This window comes from Crocodylus siamensis, chromosome 1 (genome assembly GCF_052110815.1).
Source record: "Crocodylus siamensis isolate JL-2025a chromosome 1, ASM5211081v1, whole genome shotgun sequence".
NCBI lineage: Eukaryota > Metazoa > Chordata > Crocodylia > Crocodylidae > Crocodylus > Crocodylus siamensis.
Genome location: NC_143395.1, coordinates 424323542 through 424343877, shown reverse-complemented (window position 1 = coordinate 424343877; position 20336 = coordinate 424323542). Strand labels below are relative to the sequence as shown.

General features: G+C 55.4%; 1 protein-coding gene across 1 annotated transcript in view; it reads right to left on the bottom strand.

The window, feature by feature from the left end:
• Window positions 1–14874, bottom strand: part of LOC149875721 (L-gulonolactone oxidase-like) — a 33331-nt gene extending 18457 nt beyond the window's left edge. The window contains exons 1-5 of the mRNA XM_090031116.1: window positions 14514–14874; window positions 11278–11379; window positions 10716–10841; window positions 9246–9340; window positions 4489–4579 (exon numbers count right to left, since the gene is read on the bottom strand). Coding sequence (XP_089887242.1) covers window positions 4489–4579; window positions 9246–9340; window positions 10716–10841; window positions 11278–11379; window positions 14514–14516 — 417 coding nt within the window. The 5' untranslated portion in view covers window positions 14517–14874. The remainder of the gene's footprint in view (window positions 1–4488; window positions 4580–9245; window positions 9341–10715; window positions 10842–11277; window positions 11380–14513) is intronic.
• Window positions 14875–20336: the final 5462 nt, after the last annotated feature.

Genomic DNA, 20336 nt, shown 5'->3' with positions numbered 1-20336 from the left:
AAAAACCTATGCACCGGTGCTGCTGCACAGAAGTACCAGTTACTGCACATTGATTTAGTACTTCGTTATGCGAGTATAAACTTAATGAGAAGTGCATTAATGAATGTGTAGACACACCCAGCATGTAGAAAAGATTAGAAGACAGCCAAGGTAGTGTAGTACAGCAATTCAAGACCATGGACCGGTCACCATGGTGCTTGGCGACACCATGTGTTAATCCATCCAGGAGCTCCCGCGCCTGAGAGCTTCCCAGGGTCTGTCTGTGGCCATGCAGGACACATCCATTCCCTAAGCTGCACCTGTAGATTTTGCTAGAGTATAAATTAATACAACCACAGCTCAGGGCATAAACAAATCACAGAGGCCCTGCTAGTGGCCTGAACCAAAGCAGGCTCCGATGAATACGAAATGAGGCATTTCTATATGGCATGCACAGAAGTGCTGGGAAAGTAGCTCGTTAGCTTGAGAGGTGCCTCCAAGACCAACAGACAGAGGGTAAATTAAGGAGATCAGAAGAGGGCGTGTCTACAAGTGCTTTTATGAGTGCCTAAACTTAATGCGCATTAGCTTATTGCACATTAAGGTGATTTAGGTTCATGTCTACATGTGCATGCACTAGTGCACATTAACGCAGGTGTACGTGTGGGAAAAGCGGGGGGGCTGAAAACCGTTTGCTTTTACGAGAACTCAGGAAGCATCTACATGCAGCTTGTTTCCCACTCTGTTGTGCAAACATGCAAACCGCGGACTTGCAGTTGGAAAGTCCTTAGCTTCGCAACTGTGCTAGTTTGAAATGCGATTGTGCTAATGGGAATTTTCCAATACCTTGTAATCGAGTATATAAGCAATGGAGAATAGGCACTCGGGGTCGGCTTTGATCTGAGTCTCGTGACTCCAGGCCGACCTGCTTGCAAGCAATAAAGGCTTTCATAGTTTCATAGTTTCATAGTAGCTAGAGTCGGAAGGGACCTAGGTAGATCATCTAGTCCGACCCCCTGCCTTAGCAGGAAAGAGCACCGGGGTCAGATGACCCCGGCAAGGTGCTCATCTAACTTCCTTTTAAAAATCCCCAGGCTAGGAGCCTGCACCACTTCCCCTGGAAGCTGGTTCCAGGCCCTAGCCACCCTGACTGTGAAGTAGCGCCTCCTAATATCTAATCTAAACTTACCCTCCGCCAGTTTGTGACCGTTATTCCTGGTCACTCCTGGCAGCGCACGGGGGAACAGGGACTCCCCCAATACCTGCTGATCCCCCCTGACCAGTTTGTAGCAGGCCACAAGGTCCCCCCTTAGCCTTCTCTTGTGGAGGCTAAACAGGTTCAGGTCCCGTAGCCTATCCTCATAAGGCCTGCCCTGCTGACCCTTGATCATACGAGTGGCCCTCCTCTGAACTCTTTCCATATTGTCCACGTCCCTCTTGAAGTGTGGCGCCCAGAACTGGACGCAGTACTCCAGCTGCGGCCTGACCAGTGCCGCATAGAGGGGGAGGATCACCTCCCTGGACCTGCTCGAGATGCATCTGTGGATGCATGATAGGGTACGATTGGCCTTCTTGACTGGCTTTGTCTCTGTGGCTTGTGGTGCGACTCACTTCTGGGGACCAAAGTGGAACTTAGCCTCCAGGAGCTCGAACGGCCCCTTGTGCAACATACGGACGGACTGGGGACTAATGTTAGTCCCAAGTCAATGGACACATACCAGGTTCATGCACAGTAATGTGTCTACATGTTCGCTAATGCGATTTAGCTATTCGCACATAAATTTAATACCTGCTTTATGCAGATATCAAATTTAGGCTCAGAGAGCCTTAAATCTCCATTTTTAAGGGTCATTAACAGTGCACATGTGTAGATGCATGCCCTAAATGTGCCTTAAATCAGGCTAATGCACATTAAGTGAGCACACGAAGACATGGCAACAGAGTCCCATCGCAAGAAATTGAGTGACCTGGCAAAGAGATGTCCTTATCTGGTCACATTAACTGGTGAGAAGCAGGATGTGGCTGATACACCAGAGACATGAAATCCTAGAGATGCGGGGCTGGCAGGGAGCTCCAGGGGTCACATCGAGCCCAAGCCCTGCCTGAGGCAGCGTCAGCCCTGTCCACACCAGGCCAGACAAACCATTGCCCAGCCTCTGAGCAACACGACAGTCACCCCTGACAGCACCAGGCATGCGCCCAACCCTGCCACGGGGAAAGCCGGGGAACTGCAGCAGCTAACGTCCTGCTTCTATCCAAGGTTGCTAATATATGCCCAAGAGACCCCAGGCAGCGGCTGTATCCCCACTACAGAGGAAGGCAAACCCCCCCCCCCTCCAATCTGTTCCAATCTGACGGGGGGGAAATTCCTTCCAGCCCCTAAGTATGGTGATGGGTCTGAGCCTGAGACACCTAAAGAGGTGTTAGTGATGAGTGAGAACTAGGATGCATCTGCTACGTACATCGAGTCGTTTGACCGGCGTGCACAAAGCGGCTGGGGCGACTGATGCTTCGAGCCAGGCTCAGGGGTTATGTTCAGACCTGCACATGACCGAGCTAGAGCCAGGGACCAGCTGGCCACAAGTGTTAGTGGCCCATAAACCCGGCCGCACTCTTTGCCACTAAGACCTGCGGTCTCTCTCTTGTAGCAGGCGGGTCACTAGGGCCACATCACAGACAGTCTCCAGACAGACTATCCAAACGGATGTGACCTGTAACACCTAACCCCTCATCAAGTCAGACAACGACATCGATGGAGTCCATCCTGACACCACCGGTGACTCCCTAGAGACCCGAGGTGCTCTCAGCCTGGAGCGGGGGCGACGGGGAGATGGATAAACCATGCAGCAGAGACAAAGAAACCACTTCCGAGCTTCCAGACTCCATTCATCCCTGCAGCTGGTACCTGGCTGGAAATGAATAAGTGGGCTCCGGACTTCGTTACCCAGCTAATAGCAGATGGCTGCTTACACTCAATCCCTTTTCAGCGGAGGCCAGCCCCCGGCGGCAGCTGAGCCCTGCTAGGCTGCGCGGCCCGGTGAGATGGACGCATTTCTCCGTGCCTTGGGGCCCCGAGGAGACGGGAAGGCTGATGAGGTGCCTCGCACATTTAATGGGTCGAATCATCTCGGCTCATTTCAGCCAGAGGGGAGGGAGAGGCGTGCTGGGAGATGCATTGCCCAAGACAGGTCTCGCCAGGCTGCGTGGGAAGGCAGCAGCTTCTGCGGCCAGCCTGGCGGTCTCAGGCAGCCCCTGAGGTCAGGAGAAAGCCCCGAGTCCGCAGCGAGAGGCCAGGGATGTGGGTGTCAGCTGGTTCTCAGAGCCCCAAAGCGGGGGTCCGAGAAGTGCTTGCTGTCACACGGGGCCAAGGAGCAGTCCGTAAAGGGCAGAATCCTCTTCAGACTAGATGGGCTATTAGCTCAAGAGATGCTGGGCAAGAGAGGAAAGATGCTAACCACAGACGCAGCCTTTTGGAAAGGTCCGAATGCAGAACATAGTGCCGAAGACGAGGAGTCACCCCTGCCTCTGCCACGGATGCTCTTTGAGGACCAGAGCACATCACTTAACCTGCTCAGGCCTGTCTCTACCCCCCCTGTAGATCCCAGATAACATCACCATCCCATCTCTCTCAGTGGTTCCTCTCTCCCCCGAGGACAGACTCCCATGTCAAGAGAGGAAGGGCTAAATGTCCATCTGCTCAGCCATAGGAAGCATGTGCAGGCCTGGGGAGGGGCTGCAGCTTCCAGTCCCAGGAGCACCTGCTTCTGTGATCCCGGGGGTCTCATCCTCCCAGCATGGGGCACGCGCGCCTCCGGACAATGTCGGGGGAAATCAGCCTTGCTGTGAATTCAGAGCCCGGTAGCCCTGACCGCTCCTCTCCAGGCACATCACACCCTGGTCTTTTGCAGTGGGGTTGCACGAGAAGGGACAAGCCCCCAGCCGCTGTGCCGTTCTCCAGCCCGGAGAAGCAGCGCCTGTTGCAACAGAAGCTGCAGCAAAGAGCTGGAGCGTTGTATTCCCCTTGCTTAGGGGTCAGAGGCCTTTTGCTGCTGCAAAGTGGAGCTTTTGACCCTATGAGCTGCAAGTCTCTGTCCCCAGAGCCCCAAACCCTGATGCTTATCTTTGCAGCTCGTTGCCAGCTGCAGAAGCAAGGGCAGAGCAAGGGTTAGCACAGGCAGGAGAGAACATCAGAGCTGCCAAAGGGGCAGGCAATGCAGTACAGCTGCCTGCCACCGATCCCTTGAGCTGCTCTGGGATGGCTGGACCCTTGCAAGTTGGGTCCAACCTCGTTGCAGCCCAGAGCTGACCCACAGGCCATGGCTTGCTGCCCTGCTCTAGCTAGCTTGCAAGCTCTCCTTTTTGCAGGGCGGTGGAGAAGCTAGCCCTGCAAAGTGCCCAGAGCATTCAGGGCGAGGGGGGAGCTTTGCATTGAGCCTCGCTTGAAGCAGACTGGGCAAAGCCTGCACAGGCAGCCCATGCTGCTGCGGCCTGGCCGTGGCTGCGTCTCACCTGGGTAGGCAGGATCCCATGTTTGATGCCTGTGTTGTGCGTCCCGGTGCCGATCACCCCGGCGGCCGCCACTTCGGAGACAGCTCCTAGGCTGCGGGGCACAAGGAGACATGGTGAGAGGGAGCTGCAGGCTGGGATTCCCATTAATATGGCCCCCAGAACAGATGTCTGCAAGGCTACCGGTCCCGGGTCGGGATGAGCCAGGATCAGCCCCGGCCAAACCAGCCCAGACAAATCCATCATCGATTAACTCTCAGTAAAACTACCACCAGTTCTGGCACAGCACCACACCTGAGCCTGCCACAGGTCAAACAGGGGAAACCATGTCAGCCAGTATATTGCTTCTATAAACTGTTGTCAATACATGCCCAAGAGATCCCGAGTAGAAACCGTGCCCCTGCTACACAGGAAGGCAAAACCCCTCACTAGGCACAAATCTGACCAGGGGAGAAATCCCTTCCTGACCCCAATGCAGCATCAATTTGACCCTGAGCGCAGAGGCAAGACCTCTGCAGGGTTGGTGCCAGCAGGAGCATTGGCACAGCCTGCTCCTGTCCCTAGCCTGGGCTGCAGCCAGCACCTCCGAGCGAGGCTTAAAGAAAAAAAATCCAGATTAGAAATGGGGAAACATGAGACTGCAGGGGGTTTTGAATGCGGGAAGTAGCATGCCAGGGATAAACGCATGACCCTGCCCCTGCAGCCTCCTGGTTGGGGAGGAAGAGCATCACTCAGGACCCCGGTAAGGTGGACTTCCTCCGCAGGGTGGTCTTGGAAAGCTGGGCTGCACAGAGAGTGGCCGCAGTGATAGATAACACATCCCAGCACCTGGACCTCCAACCAAGTCTCCTCGGGCCCCCCCAAACCCTGACCTGAAACCTCTGGCCCCCTGCCCCCCCCACAGCTCTGATGTCCACGCTTCCCGGCTCGCAGCCCCTTCCAGCCCCCACCCCTCCAGGCCTGTTTCTCTTCCACGCAGAGATTTCTGCTGGTGGCTTGGGGGTGAAGATTTCTTACATTAGATTAAAAGGGGAAGCTTCAGCCTGGGACTGGCGTTAAAACCTGGGTGCGGGTGTCCAAGAGCAGAGTGCCAGCTCATTCACCCACCTCTCTGACAACAGGGCTGGCACCGCTGCCCGAGTCCCTGGGGATCTTGGATCCCTGTAAGCCTGATCGGGCCTGATAAGCATGACTTATGAGCATGCACTCCTCCTAGCACCCCTTCCTGCAGATGGGGAAACTGAGGCAGGGGGCAACAGGGTGACTTGCTCCCGCACCAAAAGACCCCAGGGGTGCTGAGTCCCAGCCCGGTGCGGTGCATTCACGCTCAGAGACGCAGAAAACCAAAAGCGATGCTGTTGCTCTCTGCTTTGCTCCTGCGGCTCTGGGCCAAATCCAGAGGTGATGTAAAGGAGGAATATACACTAGACATTGGAGGAGGAGTGCAAAGTGAGCCTAGGCAGGACAGGGCCTGCCTTATCTCACCCCTTCACATAGATGTCATACATTTCTAGAGTCGGAAGGGACCTGGTAGATCATCGGGTCCAACCCCCTGCTCCAGCTGGTTACTGCCCTGTCCTCCTGACCCCTTCCCCTTTTGGCCCAGCCTTCTCTTTCCACCAGCTCTGGCCCTGCAATGACCGTCACAAACCCATGCCCTGAGGGGAAGACCCAAGTCCTGGTTACTTCTCCATTGTTCCAGCAGCTGAAAAGCAATTGCAAACCAACCCTGGAGCTACATGGAGCTGGTTCTTCCTGAAGGACAACCCTAGACCTGGCCAGATAAACCCAACCCCTGGCCCCACACACGGAGCGAGCCAGCCGGCTTTGCTGGCCGATTACCCCCTGTCCGGGGCCTGGTCCAGAGTCGTTCAGCTGGAGATAAATACAGGTTGTTGTGCCGTCACCTTGGGCAGGGACCGTGCCCGCTCCGCCTGCAGCTCAGGGGAAACCCACTCAGACACTGCCCTTCCCCGGGAGCTCGGTGCCAAGCCCCTTGGTACAGCTGCTCGCTTGGGAATCAAATCAGCGTCATTGCTGAGAGCTGTGAGGATTTGCTGGCTAGGTCTGAGAGGACCTGCCCTGTGACCCCGAATGGCTCCCGGCATTTTGCACTACGAGGCAGTGGAAATGTGCACGCAAGGGAAGCTTTTGCAGCTGGCTTTCAAGGCAGCAGAGGCCTGGGGTCTGGCTTGCAACAGGACTCACGTTAGGCAGAGACCCTCCATCAGGATCTTGCCCCCCGTCTTGCTGGGGACTGCAGCCTGCGCCCCGGGGCCTGCAGCAGAGGAGGGGCATTGCCCACGGGGCCCTTTGCTGCCCAAAGAGGACGGTCATCCGTCGCGGTGCTGATTCTCAGCAGGGTGCCACGGCATCTCGAGGTGCTTTTAGATCCTTTCAAGGGTGCCGCAGGACGCCACAGCGCTGTTGTATTTATAAATATGGTTCCCAAGCTTAACCTAGAGACTTCAAATAGAAATCCAGAGCTGGGGTATTTCATAGACTCATAGAAAATGAGGGTTGGAGGGAGCTCAGGGGGTCACATCTAGTCCAACCCCTGCTCCAAGCAGGACCAGCCCCAGCCACATGACAGCATTTAATGTGCGTGTATATTAGCAACCTTTGGAGCAGCGAGACGTTGGGCGCCGCGGTCCCCCTGCTTTCCCTGTGGCCGGTTCGGATGTGAAACCTGGTGCGGTGACGGGACAGACTATGTCACTATGTTTAGACATGGGGCACTGGGTTTGTCCGGGCTGATCCTGCCTCAAGACTAGACGTGACCTCTGCAGCTCCCTGCCAGCCCATCGTCTCTAGGATTCAATTAATATTTCCCCTTGTCAGGATTAAATGTCCTGTTTCACCGTTCCCCTGCACTCATCTCCCTTCTCAGATTATGAAATGAGATGTCATGAGATGATTTATGAGGAAAGTCTTCAAGAACCGGGATTCTGGAGGAGAGACAACCAAGGGGAGATTTGATAACAGTCTTCAAATAGTAGCAGCGCACAGTCGCCGTGTCTAATTCCTCTGGAAAGAGAAGAAATCACCCGACCGCAGATCCCCGAGGGCTGCTTGGGCCTCTTACACCGCGTGCCACCTTGTGCCACCCTTGAAAGGACCACACAGGATCCCAGGTGAGAACCACCTGTGCCTTGTATCCTGGGACCCCAACTGCACCCAGGGACGCCGCTCCCTCCATCAGGGCAAACAATTAGCCACGAACATTAGGCAAACGGTGCTCTTCCAAACCCCATGAGTTCAGACTGCCTGGGAAATGCAGCCGGGTCCAAAGTTACGCCCCTCGCCACTGGCCCTGAATGTGCGGTCTAACACATGCAAAATGACTCGTTAATTTTGGCAGTTATCTATGATGGCGGCAGAGCTGAGGCACGCAATTTTGACAGCTTATCCGAGTCCCGGCCAGCGTGTCCACGGCGATCCCCGGGGGACCCTTAATTAGCTCAGCATCACCTCGCATCGACCAGGAAATCAATCTCATTCAGTTCCCCCGTAATTAACTTTCTCCTCTAGCATCGGTGAGTGAAAGCGAAGCAGCGCCCGAGAAAGGCTTTTCCTCGGCTTCCCCGGGACGTCTACAGACCTCTCCTCAAAGAGGGGGTCTCCCTCAAAGCCTTTCAACAAGCAGGGGTGGTGTAAAGCACAGGGGCTAGCAGGGGCCACTACGACCACCTCACCTGGCGCCCTGCACCGCCTCGCACTCGGAACCAGACCAATATGCTCCATATCTAACCCAGACCCTGGGTCTCACATTATTAAAATAAAAGCTTTTCCCAAAACATATCCTGCTTACAACTTTCCCATGCTAACAAGACAAAAATAATTTTTTTTAATAGCTGAAATGTTAAATGCAGTCTTTTGAAACAAGCTGTTTTATAGCCCACTTAATTATGAGCACACGTATAACTTTCTACAGCTAAGTATGTTTTCCATCCAGTATTTTTTCCAAACACTAAGCCCAGCCCCACTGTGTCCAAGGTGGACTAACTGGCTTACCATGCAGTCTGCTCTACGAAGTGCTGGTTCAGACTCGATCGTGCCCAGGTATATGTCAATTTGATGCCTACTGCGCCTCCCTTAAACACCAAAGGTCTTCCTTCCAGCCTCAGTTTGCCTGGCTGCAGCTTCTAGCCTTTCAACCTTACCCTGCTGTGGCCCGGTTGAGGAAACAGCGGTCAGCAAGCTTTTCCCTATGCGATTCAGACCTGTGAATGGGGAGTTTCTCTAGCCATCCTCCTGATAAAGAAACCCCTGACCTGGGGCACGGCGCAGAGCAGGAAGGACTGTAGCAGGTTCAGGGGTATTGCTTAGCTCAACAGTCTATAAACTTTGCACAGGTCTTTATTTCCTGGGCACCCTTGCCTCTCAGGAACCGTCACCAACATACATCAGTGCTCAATAACCCACTTAACGAGCCTATACAGGCTGCACTCACATCCGGAGTCGCCGATAGTCCCAAGAAGTCGGTTACTTACTACAAGGAAATATCTTTTTTTCTACTTTTCAGAAACCAAGTGTGTTGTATTCCGGCGTCCGTTGTATACAAGAAAATACAGTTTGTGAAGTTACACAGGATAATCTGATGGGGGACTCTGCGCTTTACTGCTACACCAGCTCCACGGGCAGAGGGCCGTGACCGGAGGACGTTTTCGGACAGCTGCCCCTCACTACAGCTGGGGCTCATGGATGAGTCACAGGATCGAAACCGTTTTAGCATACCAGCACATGCAAGGTTCACTTACTTGGCCAGGGCCAGGCCATACTTGGTCAGCTCGACGTTCAGATCAGAGAGGAGGATCCCTGCCTCCACCGTCACCTGCTTCTTCTCCTTATCCACCTGCAAGAGATCCAACTGGGATCAGCTGACGGGCCGGTGTGCACAGCCCCAGAGAGAAGCCCACTTGCTGCTGGACATGGGTGAGGTGGACATGGAGAACCCGGCCCCCGGGAGCCACATGGACAGGGAACACGCAGGCCAAACCAGCCGGGTGCGCTGAGCGAGCTGGGTTATGATGAGATGCCGAGCACCTCCCTCCTGAGTTAGCAAAGCCCTGGCTGGGATGATGTGGTTGGGGCTGGTCCTGCCTGGAGCAGGGGGTTGGACTGGACGTGACCCCGAGGGCCCTTCAACCCTCATTTTCAGTGATTTTATGAAAAAGAGGAGGGAAAATGAGGACAATCTGCTTTGAGGGGGCACCTCGAGTGGGCAGGGCTTGATTTGTTGGAGGGGCTTGGATATGTAATACCTGCCCTCAGCAATTCTTGCGTGTGTGTTTTATGCATTGTGCACATCTGCAAACCCCAGAAAGCTGTAGTGCTGTTTTGCAGAACTGGCCAAGACGTCTTTCATTTAAAATGACAGTACTAAAACTGGGGGAAACTGAGGCAACTCTCACCGATCCCCAGTCATTCCCCCAGGTACAATGTTGGCTGACTCTGGAAATGTCAAATGTCTTGAGAAGAGAGAAGCCCTTCAGTGTCTTTTTTCCACTCTCCCCCAACTCATTATACCCACCATGTAATTGCTGGCATTACTATGGCAATTAGGATTGATCGGGATTGACAGGAACCCCTCAGGAGAGACCTTGCCATCAGGAGCTGTAAAGGGCAGCCCAACCTGCATGGCTGGCCAGCTGGGGAGTGCCGCATGCTGGCCCTTCCCACATGCGCCCTAATCCATGGAGAGCAGTTGGCAACAGGAGGCGCATCTACACATGATGCTTTAACGTGCATTAGCCTATGTTACCACACATTAAGGGTGCGCAGCTACACGTGCATGCCCTTAATGCACATTAAAAATGGAGAATTTAGGCTATTCACACTTAAATTTGATACCTGCAAATTGAGGCATCAAATTTAGGCGCGAATAGTTAAAGCGCATTAACGCACATGTAGACGCATTAAAACACATTAACACTGTGTGTGGACTGACTTGGGACTAAATTATTCCCAAGTCTACACACAGCACTAATGTGCTTTAACACCTGCACCTGTAGACGCCTGCCTAAACCTACTTAATGTGCATTAAGCTAATGCGCACTAAATTTACACACACTTAAATGCACATGTAGACACACCCAGGACATACAATAGACTTGCTCTGGGTCTGGTGCCCTGACCCCCAGCTGCAGCCCAGGGCTTGCCCCTGCTCTCCGGCCACCAGGCCTGTCCGCCCATATTTCAGTAGTGTAGCCCACACTGCCAGCACCCACCTTGAGGATCTTGTTCATCTTCCCCATTTGGATCATGAAGCCGTCCGTGCACGCGATGTCAGAGGGCGAGTGTCCACCTCCCACCACCTTCACCCGCTTGTTCCGCTGCCGGGCCAGCTCCAAAATCTGCAACAGCACCATGTGGCCATGAGCGCCGTTCCCTTGGCAAAGGCAGGACAGGCCCCGGGGGCGGGCGGAGGGTCTGTCTAAACGAGTCTGCAGGGAGACTTGAACCCAGGACCCTTCCTTAAAAAGCTGAAAACTAGTGCAAGCGGGGCGAAGACCATCAAGCCAAAGAGCCTACTAGAACCCGTAGTCCAATGGGCTAACATGATTCAGGTATACCCGTTTCACTAGGGCCCCTGCCATGCTAGATAGCTTTCATTTGTGAAGGGGGGTATTTGACGGGATGGCCGGGGGTGGCAAGAGGCTGGCAACGATGACCCAAAAAGGGCCTTCCAGGCCCGTGTTTTGACAAAAACGCTCATGCCCCAAACTTCCCACCATCCGCTTCCTCCTGAGCGCTGAGCTGAGTTCGGCCGTATTTCCGCTCCCCTCTTACCTCCTTGATTTCCTCCACCGACGTCGGCTGGAAATACAGCTCCGGGGAGCAGCCGTAGGTCTTGGCCCAGTTCTGGAACTGGACGCCTCCATGGCCGTGAACCTGAGATGAATTAAAAAAATGGAGCTGGAGTGGATTAAAGGAAACCCTTGTCCGGGTAACACGTGGTGAAACCATGGAGCTTGCCGCTACGGGAAGCCACTGGAACCGAGAAATCAGCCCCCAAAGGACGGGATGCCCATGGGGGCAGTAAGCATGGCCCGACGTATCATGATAGCAAGCGCTGTGGGAAGGAAGTCAAGCCTCCTAGATCAGGATGGGCCCACCTCTCCCTACCGGGGATCGGGGCATGGTTTGGGGCGGTTGGCGGTGCCTTCTAAGGGGTGCTGCTACCGAGGCAGGACAGGAGATGGGGTCAGGTTGACCTGGGCTGTGACTGTTTGGGCATTGCTATAATAAATGATTGACTTCAAAAGATCGACTGCAGGGCAGGGGGTGCCGGGGTGGCACACAGGTGGCCAGCCTCTGCAGGTCAGTGGAGGAGCAGGATCTCTTTGGTCTCCACCACATCTCTTCCAGCAAGATGCACCCTGATAAGGCAGCAAACCTCCCATGGGTGGCCGTGAACCTGCCTCCTGTGTCTTTGCAAGATAATAACTCTCCCCCACAATGGGCTGCAATAATGCCGTGACTCCCTGGGGCTCTGGCACAGCTCTCTGACCCCTCAGCCCCCCGGGCACGGGGATGCACGCCGCTCTCCACCTGCAGCCCATCCCCTTTGTTGCCTCCTGCCTCCAAGTCCTGGCCACTTGGAGACTTCAATGCCAGCCCGAGGGATGATCCCAGTGGTGCAGTAACTGCCTCCAGGAAACACCCCTTGGCAAAGAGGCAGGATAAAATATAACCAGCTGTGACCCTGTCCCCCCAGCTCCTCATCAGCCTGGACCCTGCCATCACAGGGCATTCAAAGGGCGGACTGAATTTGCTTCTACAGGCCAGATTTGTCCCTGCGGCCAGCCCCCATATGACCCACCACCCTGAGAAACCCCCATGCCTGAGGCCCTGCCGCCTTATGCCTGCTTCAAAGCTTCAGTTCGTAGGGGTGGGCGCTCTCTCTCAGCGCTACGGTGGCACACAGGAGAGGGGCACAACCCCTTCTCCTGGTCTCCCAGCCCCAGGCTCTGCCCGCTGCACAAGGCTGCTGCCTCCACTCTTCCAGCCTTGGGGACTTGGGAGCCTGTTTCCTTCGGGGCAGCAGCAACTGGGGCCTTTGGTGCAGAGGCAGCACCAGCCACAGGAGTTTGCTGCCCGGGGGGCTGCAACATGGGCATGCATTCAATGAAGAGCCTCTGCAGACACCCCCCTGCAGCCCCCCACCAACAGGCACATCTAGATAGCTCTCAGGGGACTGCACCAGACCCCTAACACCCCCCACTGCCCTCTTCTGTCTCTGCTGCCCCCTCCCCGCTCCATCTGTGCTGGCAGCGTCTGGGCTGATGTGAGGCAAGGGCCATCTATCCCCAGGCTGGCAGCTCCTACTCCTGCCGGTCTCTGCACCCACCAGGCCCCTCTGCTATGCATCCGGTGGCTTGATGGCTGTCTTTGCAATTCACAGGCCATTGCAATCAAAAAACTATTTCAAGCACTTGCTGTGTAAAAGGGCACTTCCCCTGGGGCTCTCTGCAAGGTGAGGGGAGGGCAGTGTGTGTATGGGCGTCACCGCCGCTCCCTGCTCTGAGCACAGACGCTTCCTGCTTTCCACCTCTCCCCAGCACTGTTTTTGGGGGAAAACCTCCACCTTCCACCAACACGAGATCACGAAAAAATAACCCCTCTGGCTTCATGCATATTTCTTGGCCCCTCACAGCCGCCCAACCTTACCACCTTGTCCAGCCAGTCTCTGAGAGAGCCCTGGTGGGAAAATGGGGGGAAAGTTTGTAAAGCAAAAAAAATCCACTTTTTAGTTAAAATTCCCTAAAGGCATAAATTCTAGGATCATGGGGCCAGCAGGAACCTCTCAAGGGGTCCTCTGGTCCAGCCCATCAGCAATATCTCCACTACACCACCCATCTGCAATACTCCCAGCTACACCACCAGCAATACCCCCATACCACCCATCACCAATACCCCCAGCCTACACCACCAGCAATACCCCCAGCTACACCACCCATCGCCAATACCCCCAGCTACACCACCCCATCACCAATACCCCCAGCTACACCACCCATCACCAATACCCCCAGCTACACCACCCATCTGCAATACTCCCAGCTACACCACCCCATCACCAATACCCCCAGCTACACCACCCATCACCAATACCCCCAGCTACACCACCCATCACCAATACCCCCAGCTACACCACCAGCAATACCCCCAGCTACACCACCCATCACCACCCCCAGCTACACCACCAGCAATACCCCCAGCTACACCACCCATCGCCAATACCCCCAGCTACACCATCACCAATACCCCCAGCTACACCACCCATCACCAATACCCCCAGCTACACCACCCATCGCCAATACCCCCAGCTACACCACCAGCAATACCCCCATACCACCCATCACCAATACCCCCAGCCTACACCACCAGCAATACCCCCAGCTACACCACCCATCGCCAATACCCCACCTACACCACCCCATCACCAATACCCCCAGCTACACCACCAGCAATATCCCCATACCACCCATCACCAATTCCCCCAGCTATACCATCCATCAACAATACATTAAGAAGAAGAGAAGCCAAAAAACACAGAAGGCAATCAAGATTTGGAGGGGGAGCACTGCTGAATTTTTAAACCATAATCCCCCAAGGTCCCAAAAGAAAGCACCAAAATGAATCATTTGCTATTACAAAGCAACAAGGTTTTCATTTTTGCCTCCATTTTCCTTTTGTCAATTCAAAATGTAATTTTTTGGTGGGAAAAAGGACATTTTTTCATGAAACCATGGTATTGCTGCAAAAATCAAATGAAATAAAAAGGAAAAATAAAAATATAAAATATAAGTAAAAAGAAAAGAAAAGAGAGGAAAGGAAAGGAAAAAATAAAAATGAATACAAAAATAAATCTAAAAATAGGAAAGGAAAGAAGATAAAAAGAAAGATAAAGCAAAAGCCATCCGCCCCGTGCTCCGAGCGAGGGTGCCGGCCTGCATCGCCCACCCGAGCCAGGGCCCTGCCTCCGCTCCTGGGCCCCGGTGCGCCAAGGGTCGGCGTTTCCTTACCATCCTGCCGCTTCCCTTAGGAGCGGGTCTCTGCAGCAAGGGGGGCTCCTTCCTGCGCCCCGGGTGCAGGGTGCTGCGGGGGCGCCTGGAGCCGGCTGGGGGCTCTGGGGCCGAGGAGGGCGGGGGCAGGACCGGGACTGGCCTGGCCGGGCGGCAGAACCTGTTTGAGGAATGCTGGCCCGCCAAGAGCTAATGAATAACAGCTCCCCTGCCCCTGCCACCTCCCCCCGGGAGCACACCGGGAAACATGGCTCTGGCCAGGGTTGCAGAGGGCGCGCCGGCTGCCAGCGGCCTCGGCCTGCCGCACAGGTCATACGGCCCAAGACAAGGAGGGTGGCAGGGAGCTCAGGAGGTCACACTGAGTCCAACCCCTGCTCCAAGCGGGACCAGCCCCAGCTACATCATCCCAGCCAGGGCTTTGTCTACCCGGGGCTTCAAAACCTCCAAGGATGGAGAGTCCCCCACCTCCCTGGGGAGCCCGGTCCAGTGCTTCACCGCCCTCCTCGTGAGAAAGTTTTTCCTAATATCCAACCTCAGCTTCCCTTGCTGCAGCTTGAGCCCATTGCTCCTTGCCCTGTCCTCTGCCCCCACCGAGACCAGCCCAGCTCTACCCTCTTTGCAGCCCCCCTGCAGGGAGGTGACAGCTGCTGTTCAATCCCCCTCGGTCTTCTCTTCTGCAGACTAAAGCAGCCCAGCTCCCTCAGCCTCTCCCCACCAGTCCTGTCCCCCAGCCCCCAGCCATTTCCATTGCCCTCCGCTGGACTCTCTCCAATGTGTCCACATCCCTTCTGCAGTGGGGGCCCACAGCTGGACGCAGGACTCCAGATGTGGCCTCATCAGTGCAAAATAGAGAGGAAGAATCACTGCCTCGATCTGCCGGCAGCGCTCCTCCCGATGCAGCCCCGGATGCCGGTCGCCTTCCTGGCACCGCGGGCGCACTGCCGGCTCCTGCCCAGCTTCTTCCGTCCGGGGTGTGCAGGGGGCCGCTAGCTAACGACACCTCCTTGAAGGTGCCATGTGCTGCGGACTAGACACCAAGTGACGGCTCTAACCACTAGCCTGCAGAGTCATGCTCCGGGCCTGTCACAGGGGATGGAGCGGGTGCAGCAGGTGGGGCTGAGCCCCCATCTCAGAGCCAAGGGTTAGGGTTAGGATGCTCACCTGCGCAGGGGGAGATGGGGGTGCTCCTGCAGCTGGAGGCAGGATTTGAACCTGCATCTCCCCCTGCTCAGGGCAGTGCTCTCACCCCTGGGCAGGGGGGACGGTGGGGCACAGGCTGGCACTGGGGGCTGAGACCGTGCCCAGTACCACAGGAAGGTATGGAGGGAAGTCAGAGCCTGTGGGGTTGGGCGGGGGGTGTGAAGTGCTGGACTTAGCACTTGGGGCTGGGAGCCGGCTCCAACTTCTGCTTTGTGACCCGGGCGGCCACTCTCCCCCATGGGACAGTGGCCTCCATGAAGGGACTTCCCTCCCCAGCGATGGGACCCTGAGCCTGCACAGCACTGCACGGACGAGAGAGGGTAACCTCCCTTGTTGCCCCCTGCTCCCCAGTGAGGAAGGCAAGAAGAGGGGTCCCCCTCTCCATGCTGCCTCAGGTTGGGCTGGGGGGAGCCGCAGAGGTCCCATCTAGCCCAACCCCTGCAAACCAGCCCAGACAAACCCCTTGTCTGAGCAAAAGGACACAGTTTCTCCTTGGCACCTCCAGCGAGTCCCCGCATCTCTCCCACCGCCTCCCTGCTCTGAAACGCAGACGAGTTTCCTGGGATCCAACCTAAACGGCTGCAACGTCAACCGTTGCTCCGCATCCTCCTTTCCGCAGCAAGAAAGAAAAGGGTCTCCCCTCTTCTTGCCGGCAGCCCTTCACGTATTTGCAGGCTGTTATCCCGGCCCCTCTTCGGCACCCTGTCCTCAAGCTGAAGGTGCTCCTCACACCCATCACAGCTGTGCTGGGGCTCATCTCCAAAACTGCCCTGAGTGCATCTTATGGGGCAGCTGCTTTCAAAGCGGCGGCTGTAGAGAGCGCTGTCGGCTGCCGTGCAGCGATAAGGGATGCGAAAAGCCAGGGCAGCTTATGTTTCTCCTCCAATGCAATCAGTGCCGGTCAGAGAAGAGGCACTTAAACCTGGGCACAGCCCTCCCCAGGGAGCCCAGCTCGCCATTTGGATCCCCTCATAAATGCATAATGGATGGATGGATGAATAAATACCAAGTGCCTGAAGGGGCCTGGCTGCCTATGCCCTGCTATTAGCTTCATAATTACCTGCGAATGCTCAGTGCCATTGCCCTTTGAGGAGCTGGCTTTCCTCCTGCCACACTGGAGAAGAGTGCATGGGGCACGCTCGATGGGGTCAGGTATGGTGCTGGCCAGGAGACAAGAAAATGACTGCTTAATGACTGGGCAGGATGTAGGCCATGCCGGGCCGTGGCTCAGAGCGTGGCAGGGAGCTGGGTCTTGCTCTTGGCTGCTGGCAAGACTCAGCTTTAAAAGCTGTGTAGCTCAGGGGAGGCTGCTAGCGAGTGTGCTGCTAGTGTAAGGAGGCCGGGAGCTCAGTCCAGACACCACACTGGTCTCAGTGATGCCAGCAGGTGGGGGGTCAAGTGAGGCAAAGGGTGGACAGTGCCTCTGCACTATGAGGCAGTGAAGCAGGATCTCTGGGGCTGCATTTACACATGCACATTAATGTGCTGTAGCCTATTTTATTGTGCATTAGAGCATCGTGGCAAAAACTGCGCTAATAGGCTAATGCGCAGTAAAATTTGGCTTCTGCACATTAAGCATAACTAAAAAAGCGGGCACTTTCGCTATTGAGCAGTAGGGCAGCTTAATGCACATTTAGCTAGTACCTTACATTAGAGGTGCTCAATTTAACATGCATTAGCAAAAACACATTAATAAATGTGTAGATGCACCCAGAAAAGACTTCTTTCCTATCAGATCAGAGCAGAGAGGCAGTGGAAGGAAAGTGGGAGGGGGGCTCCAAGTCCCTGCAGCGGGGTTGCAGAGGGGATGGAGCTGGACTCGTCTCGGCGGGAGCAGATGGCAGAAGTAGCAATGGGCTCAAGTTACAGCAAGGCAAGTTGAGGCTGGAGATTAGGAAGAACTTTCTCATGAGGAGGGTGGTGAAGCATCTTGGAGCAACCCCCAGGAAGACCTTTCCCCGCCCTGCATAAATGGCACACACCGCATACCACTCGGGGTGGGGGGCTGCATTGCATCTGTTTCCAAGTGTGGTCCAGAGCAGCCAAGCTACGGTCCTGGCAGCATCTCTGGATGAGATGTGCCCTGGCTCCTGCTCCTCTAAGCAGGGATTGGGCCCACTTGCATGCCCCAGGGAACGCCCTCTCCAAGGCTGATGACCTGGTGGCTTTTGCCAGTCACACTGGCATCGTTTTCCCTTCTTCTTCCTATCTACCCCAAAACTTCCTTGAACTGCTGGCACCCAGCACACCTGCTCAATCCACACCCCCACACTGAAGTGTTTTGGCCCCGTTTGGTCCCCATTGCGCCTCTCCGAGTGATACACCCCTGCTGAGTCCAGGAAGCCTCCGCTCATTAAACAGCCTCCTAATTAAGAGAGACGGCAGCCTTTGGTCCAGTATCACAAGCCTTAAGTCTCAACTCAGCTCTTCTAGCCTGGAAGCGCCAGCAGATCTGGCATCACGCAGGGGAGCTGGTATAACTCGAGAAGCACAAAAGGCTCCTTCTGCGGCAGAGATATGTCTACGCCTGGCCATCATAGTGCTTCTACCCTGCCAAGACAGCACAAATTAGTCTCACATGCCCATGGGAAATCCTCCCTCAGGAACAGTCACCAGCTTTGACTCACGGCAGGACCAGCATGCGATCAAAGGTCAGAGACTCCCAAACATGCCCAGGGCTTATTCCAGCATCTTAGCACTAGTTGGCAGAGCAAAGTCCGCCACGGTGAATGATCTGGCTCAGAGAAGCTGCTGGATGTCTCCAGTGCATTAACTGTTGCAAAGCTCGTACCCTCCTCCAACTGCGACAGCTTTTCCAAGCCAGCTCCTTCTCGGCAGGTGCTCAGGTAGCTGCTTTTCGGGGAACATCCCATTTCTCAACAAGGGATAGGCTCCCCACCTTGGAGATGGACATCCCGTGATCACGAAGCACCCATTGCAGCACACAGAGATGCACACCACTGCCAAAGCCAGATAAAATGTTTTTGAGGAGCAGGAGATTCCTCCCAAATTCCACTTTTTTTGCGGGGGGGGGGATTGAAAATATTTGCAAATTTGGCTGAATTTGGAAAAGGAGAAGAAAGGGGGAACATTGATGCAGCCATTGGAATATTTTGCCTGGATGATTTCCAAATGAAACCGCTTTGCTTTTCTCTTGGAAATGGTATCCGTGTTTAAAAATGGGCCCGGGGGGGGGGGGGGACGTTTGCATCCCTCTTTGATTCCTGCTCCAAGCCGTGGGCCAGACCTTTGACCATGCAGCGAGCTGGGGTGAAGGAAGAAGGGAAGGTCAGGCCCATGTGTCTGATCCTTCTGGTGTCTCCCCGCGAGTACCAGCAGCCTGCATTGCCCTGGCTGCCCTGCTGTGAGCTCTGCACGCCAAAGGCAGAGGAGGCAACCGGGGGGAAAGCCCGCTGAGCTGGAAGGTAGCAGCTCGTCCCGGCAACGGGGAAACGTGGGCCGCCAGATGCCCCCTCCTGGGAGCAGTGGATGACCCTGCCCTGTGCTTGCAGGAAAAGACCCCAGTTCCTTGAGGGATGACTCCTTCCCAACCACAAGCCAAGGAGGCTCCCTCTGCCCAAGCTCAGCTCAAACTCCCTTGTCTTCCAAAAGCATCCAGGTCTCCTCTTCCTCGTGCCCCAGACAGCTGTTTACACCTAGCACAGTGGCCAAGAAGCTGTTGGCGCATGGCCCCATGCTGAGGACACAACCATCGGGCTGTGGGAGCACTGGACTCCATTTGCAGCTCTGCCACTGACTCCCCACACATCCTTGGTCAAGTCTCTTAGCCACTTTTGTCCTCAGTGGACATAACAGTACTGCCCTCCTACCTCAAGGAGGTAGCAAAGGGCTCAGAGAGATGGGGGAATGGGCTCCCACACACATTCCTCCCTGTTTGCAGGACTACACGATCCAGGCATCGCTCCCTGAGATTGTCCGTCCTTCCCCCTGATGCCCATGTGAGCGAGGGCTGCGCTGTGCCCTCTGTCCTCCACCCAGCCCGAGGACACCCCTTGTCGACACGTCCCTCCCTGCCCAGGTCCACGGCGGTGTCTCCTCCTGCTCCCAGGCAGACGTGGGCGCGGCGGAGAGGAGATGAATAATGGGCTAGAGGAAACCAGCCAGCGGAGATGTCTCTCGGTGATGGATCGAGGAGATAACACCGCCCGCGCACGGCGACACGGCTGGGGCTGATCTCCACATCGCAGCCTGGCTAATGAATCCAGAACTGCCCTTTCACATCACCCTTAATCTGGCCTGGATGCGAAGCGGCTTCATTAGCTCCGGCTTGGCTGGGGCCGTCCTACACGGCTACAACCAACACCTCTGAATCGAGGGATGAATGCGCTCCCGGGAAATATTCACGGGCTCCATGCTGGCTCTTGTGCTCTCTCCAGCAAATTTCTCTGCTGCCTGTGGCCTCAGTTTCCCTCTCTGTCAAAAATGACAGTGAATCCTTGCATCGGCCAGTGAAAGGCAGCCACATCTGGGGAGGCGCACGGCAGAGCGCAGCAGTGCACAAGGGTTGCAAACAGGGTGTGATTTGCAGCCTATTTTACTAGCCAGCAACGCACTGAAAGCTTCCCCGGAGCCCGTCAACATTCAGATCACAGGAGCAGGCCA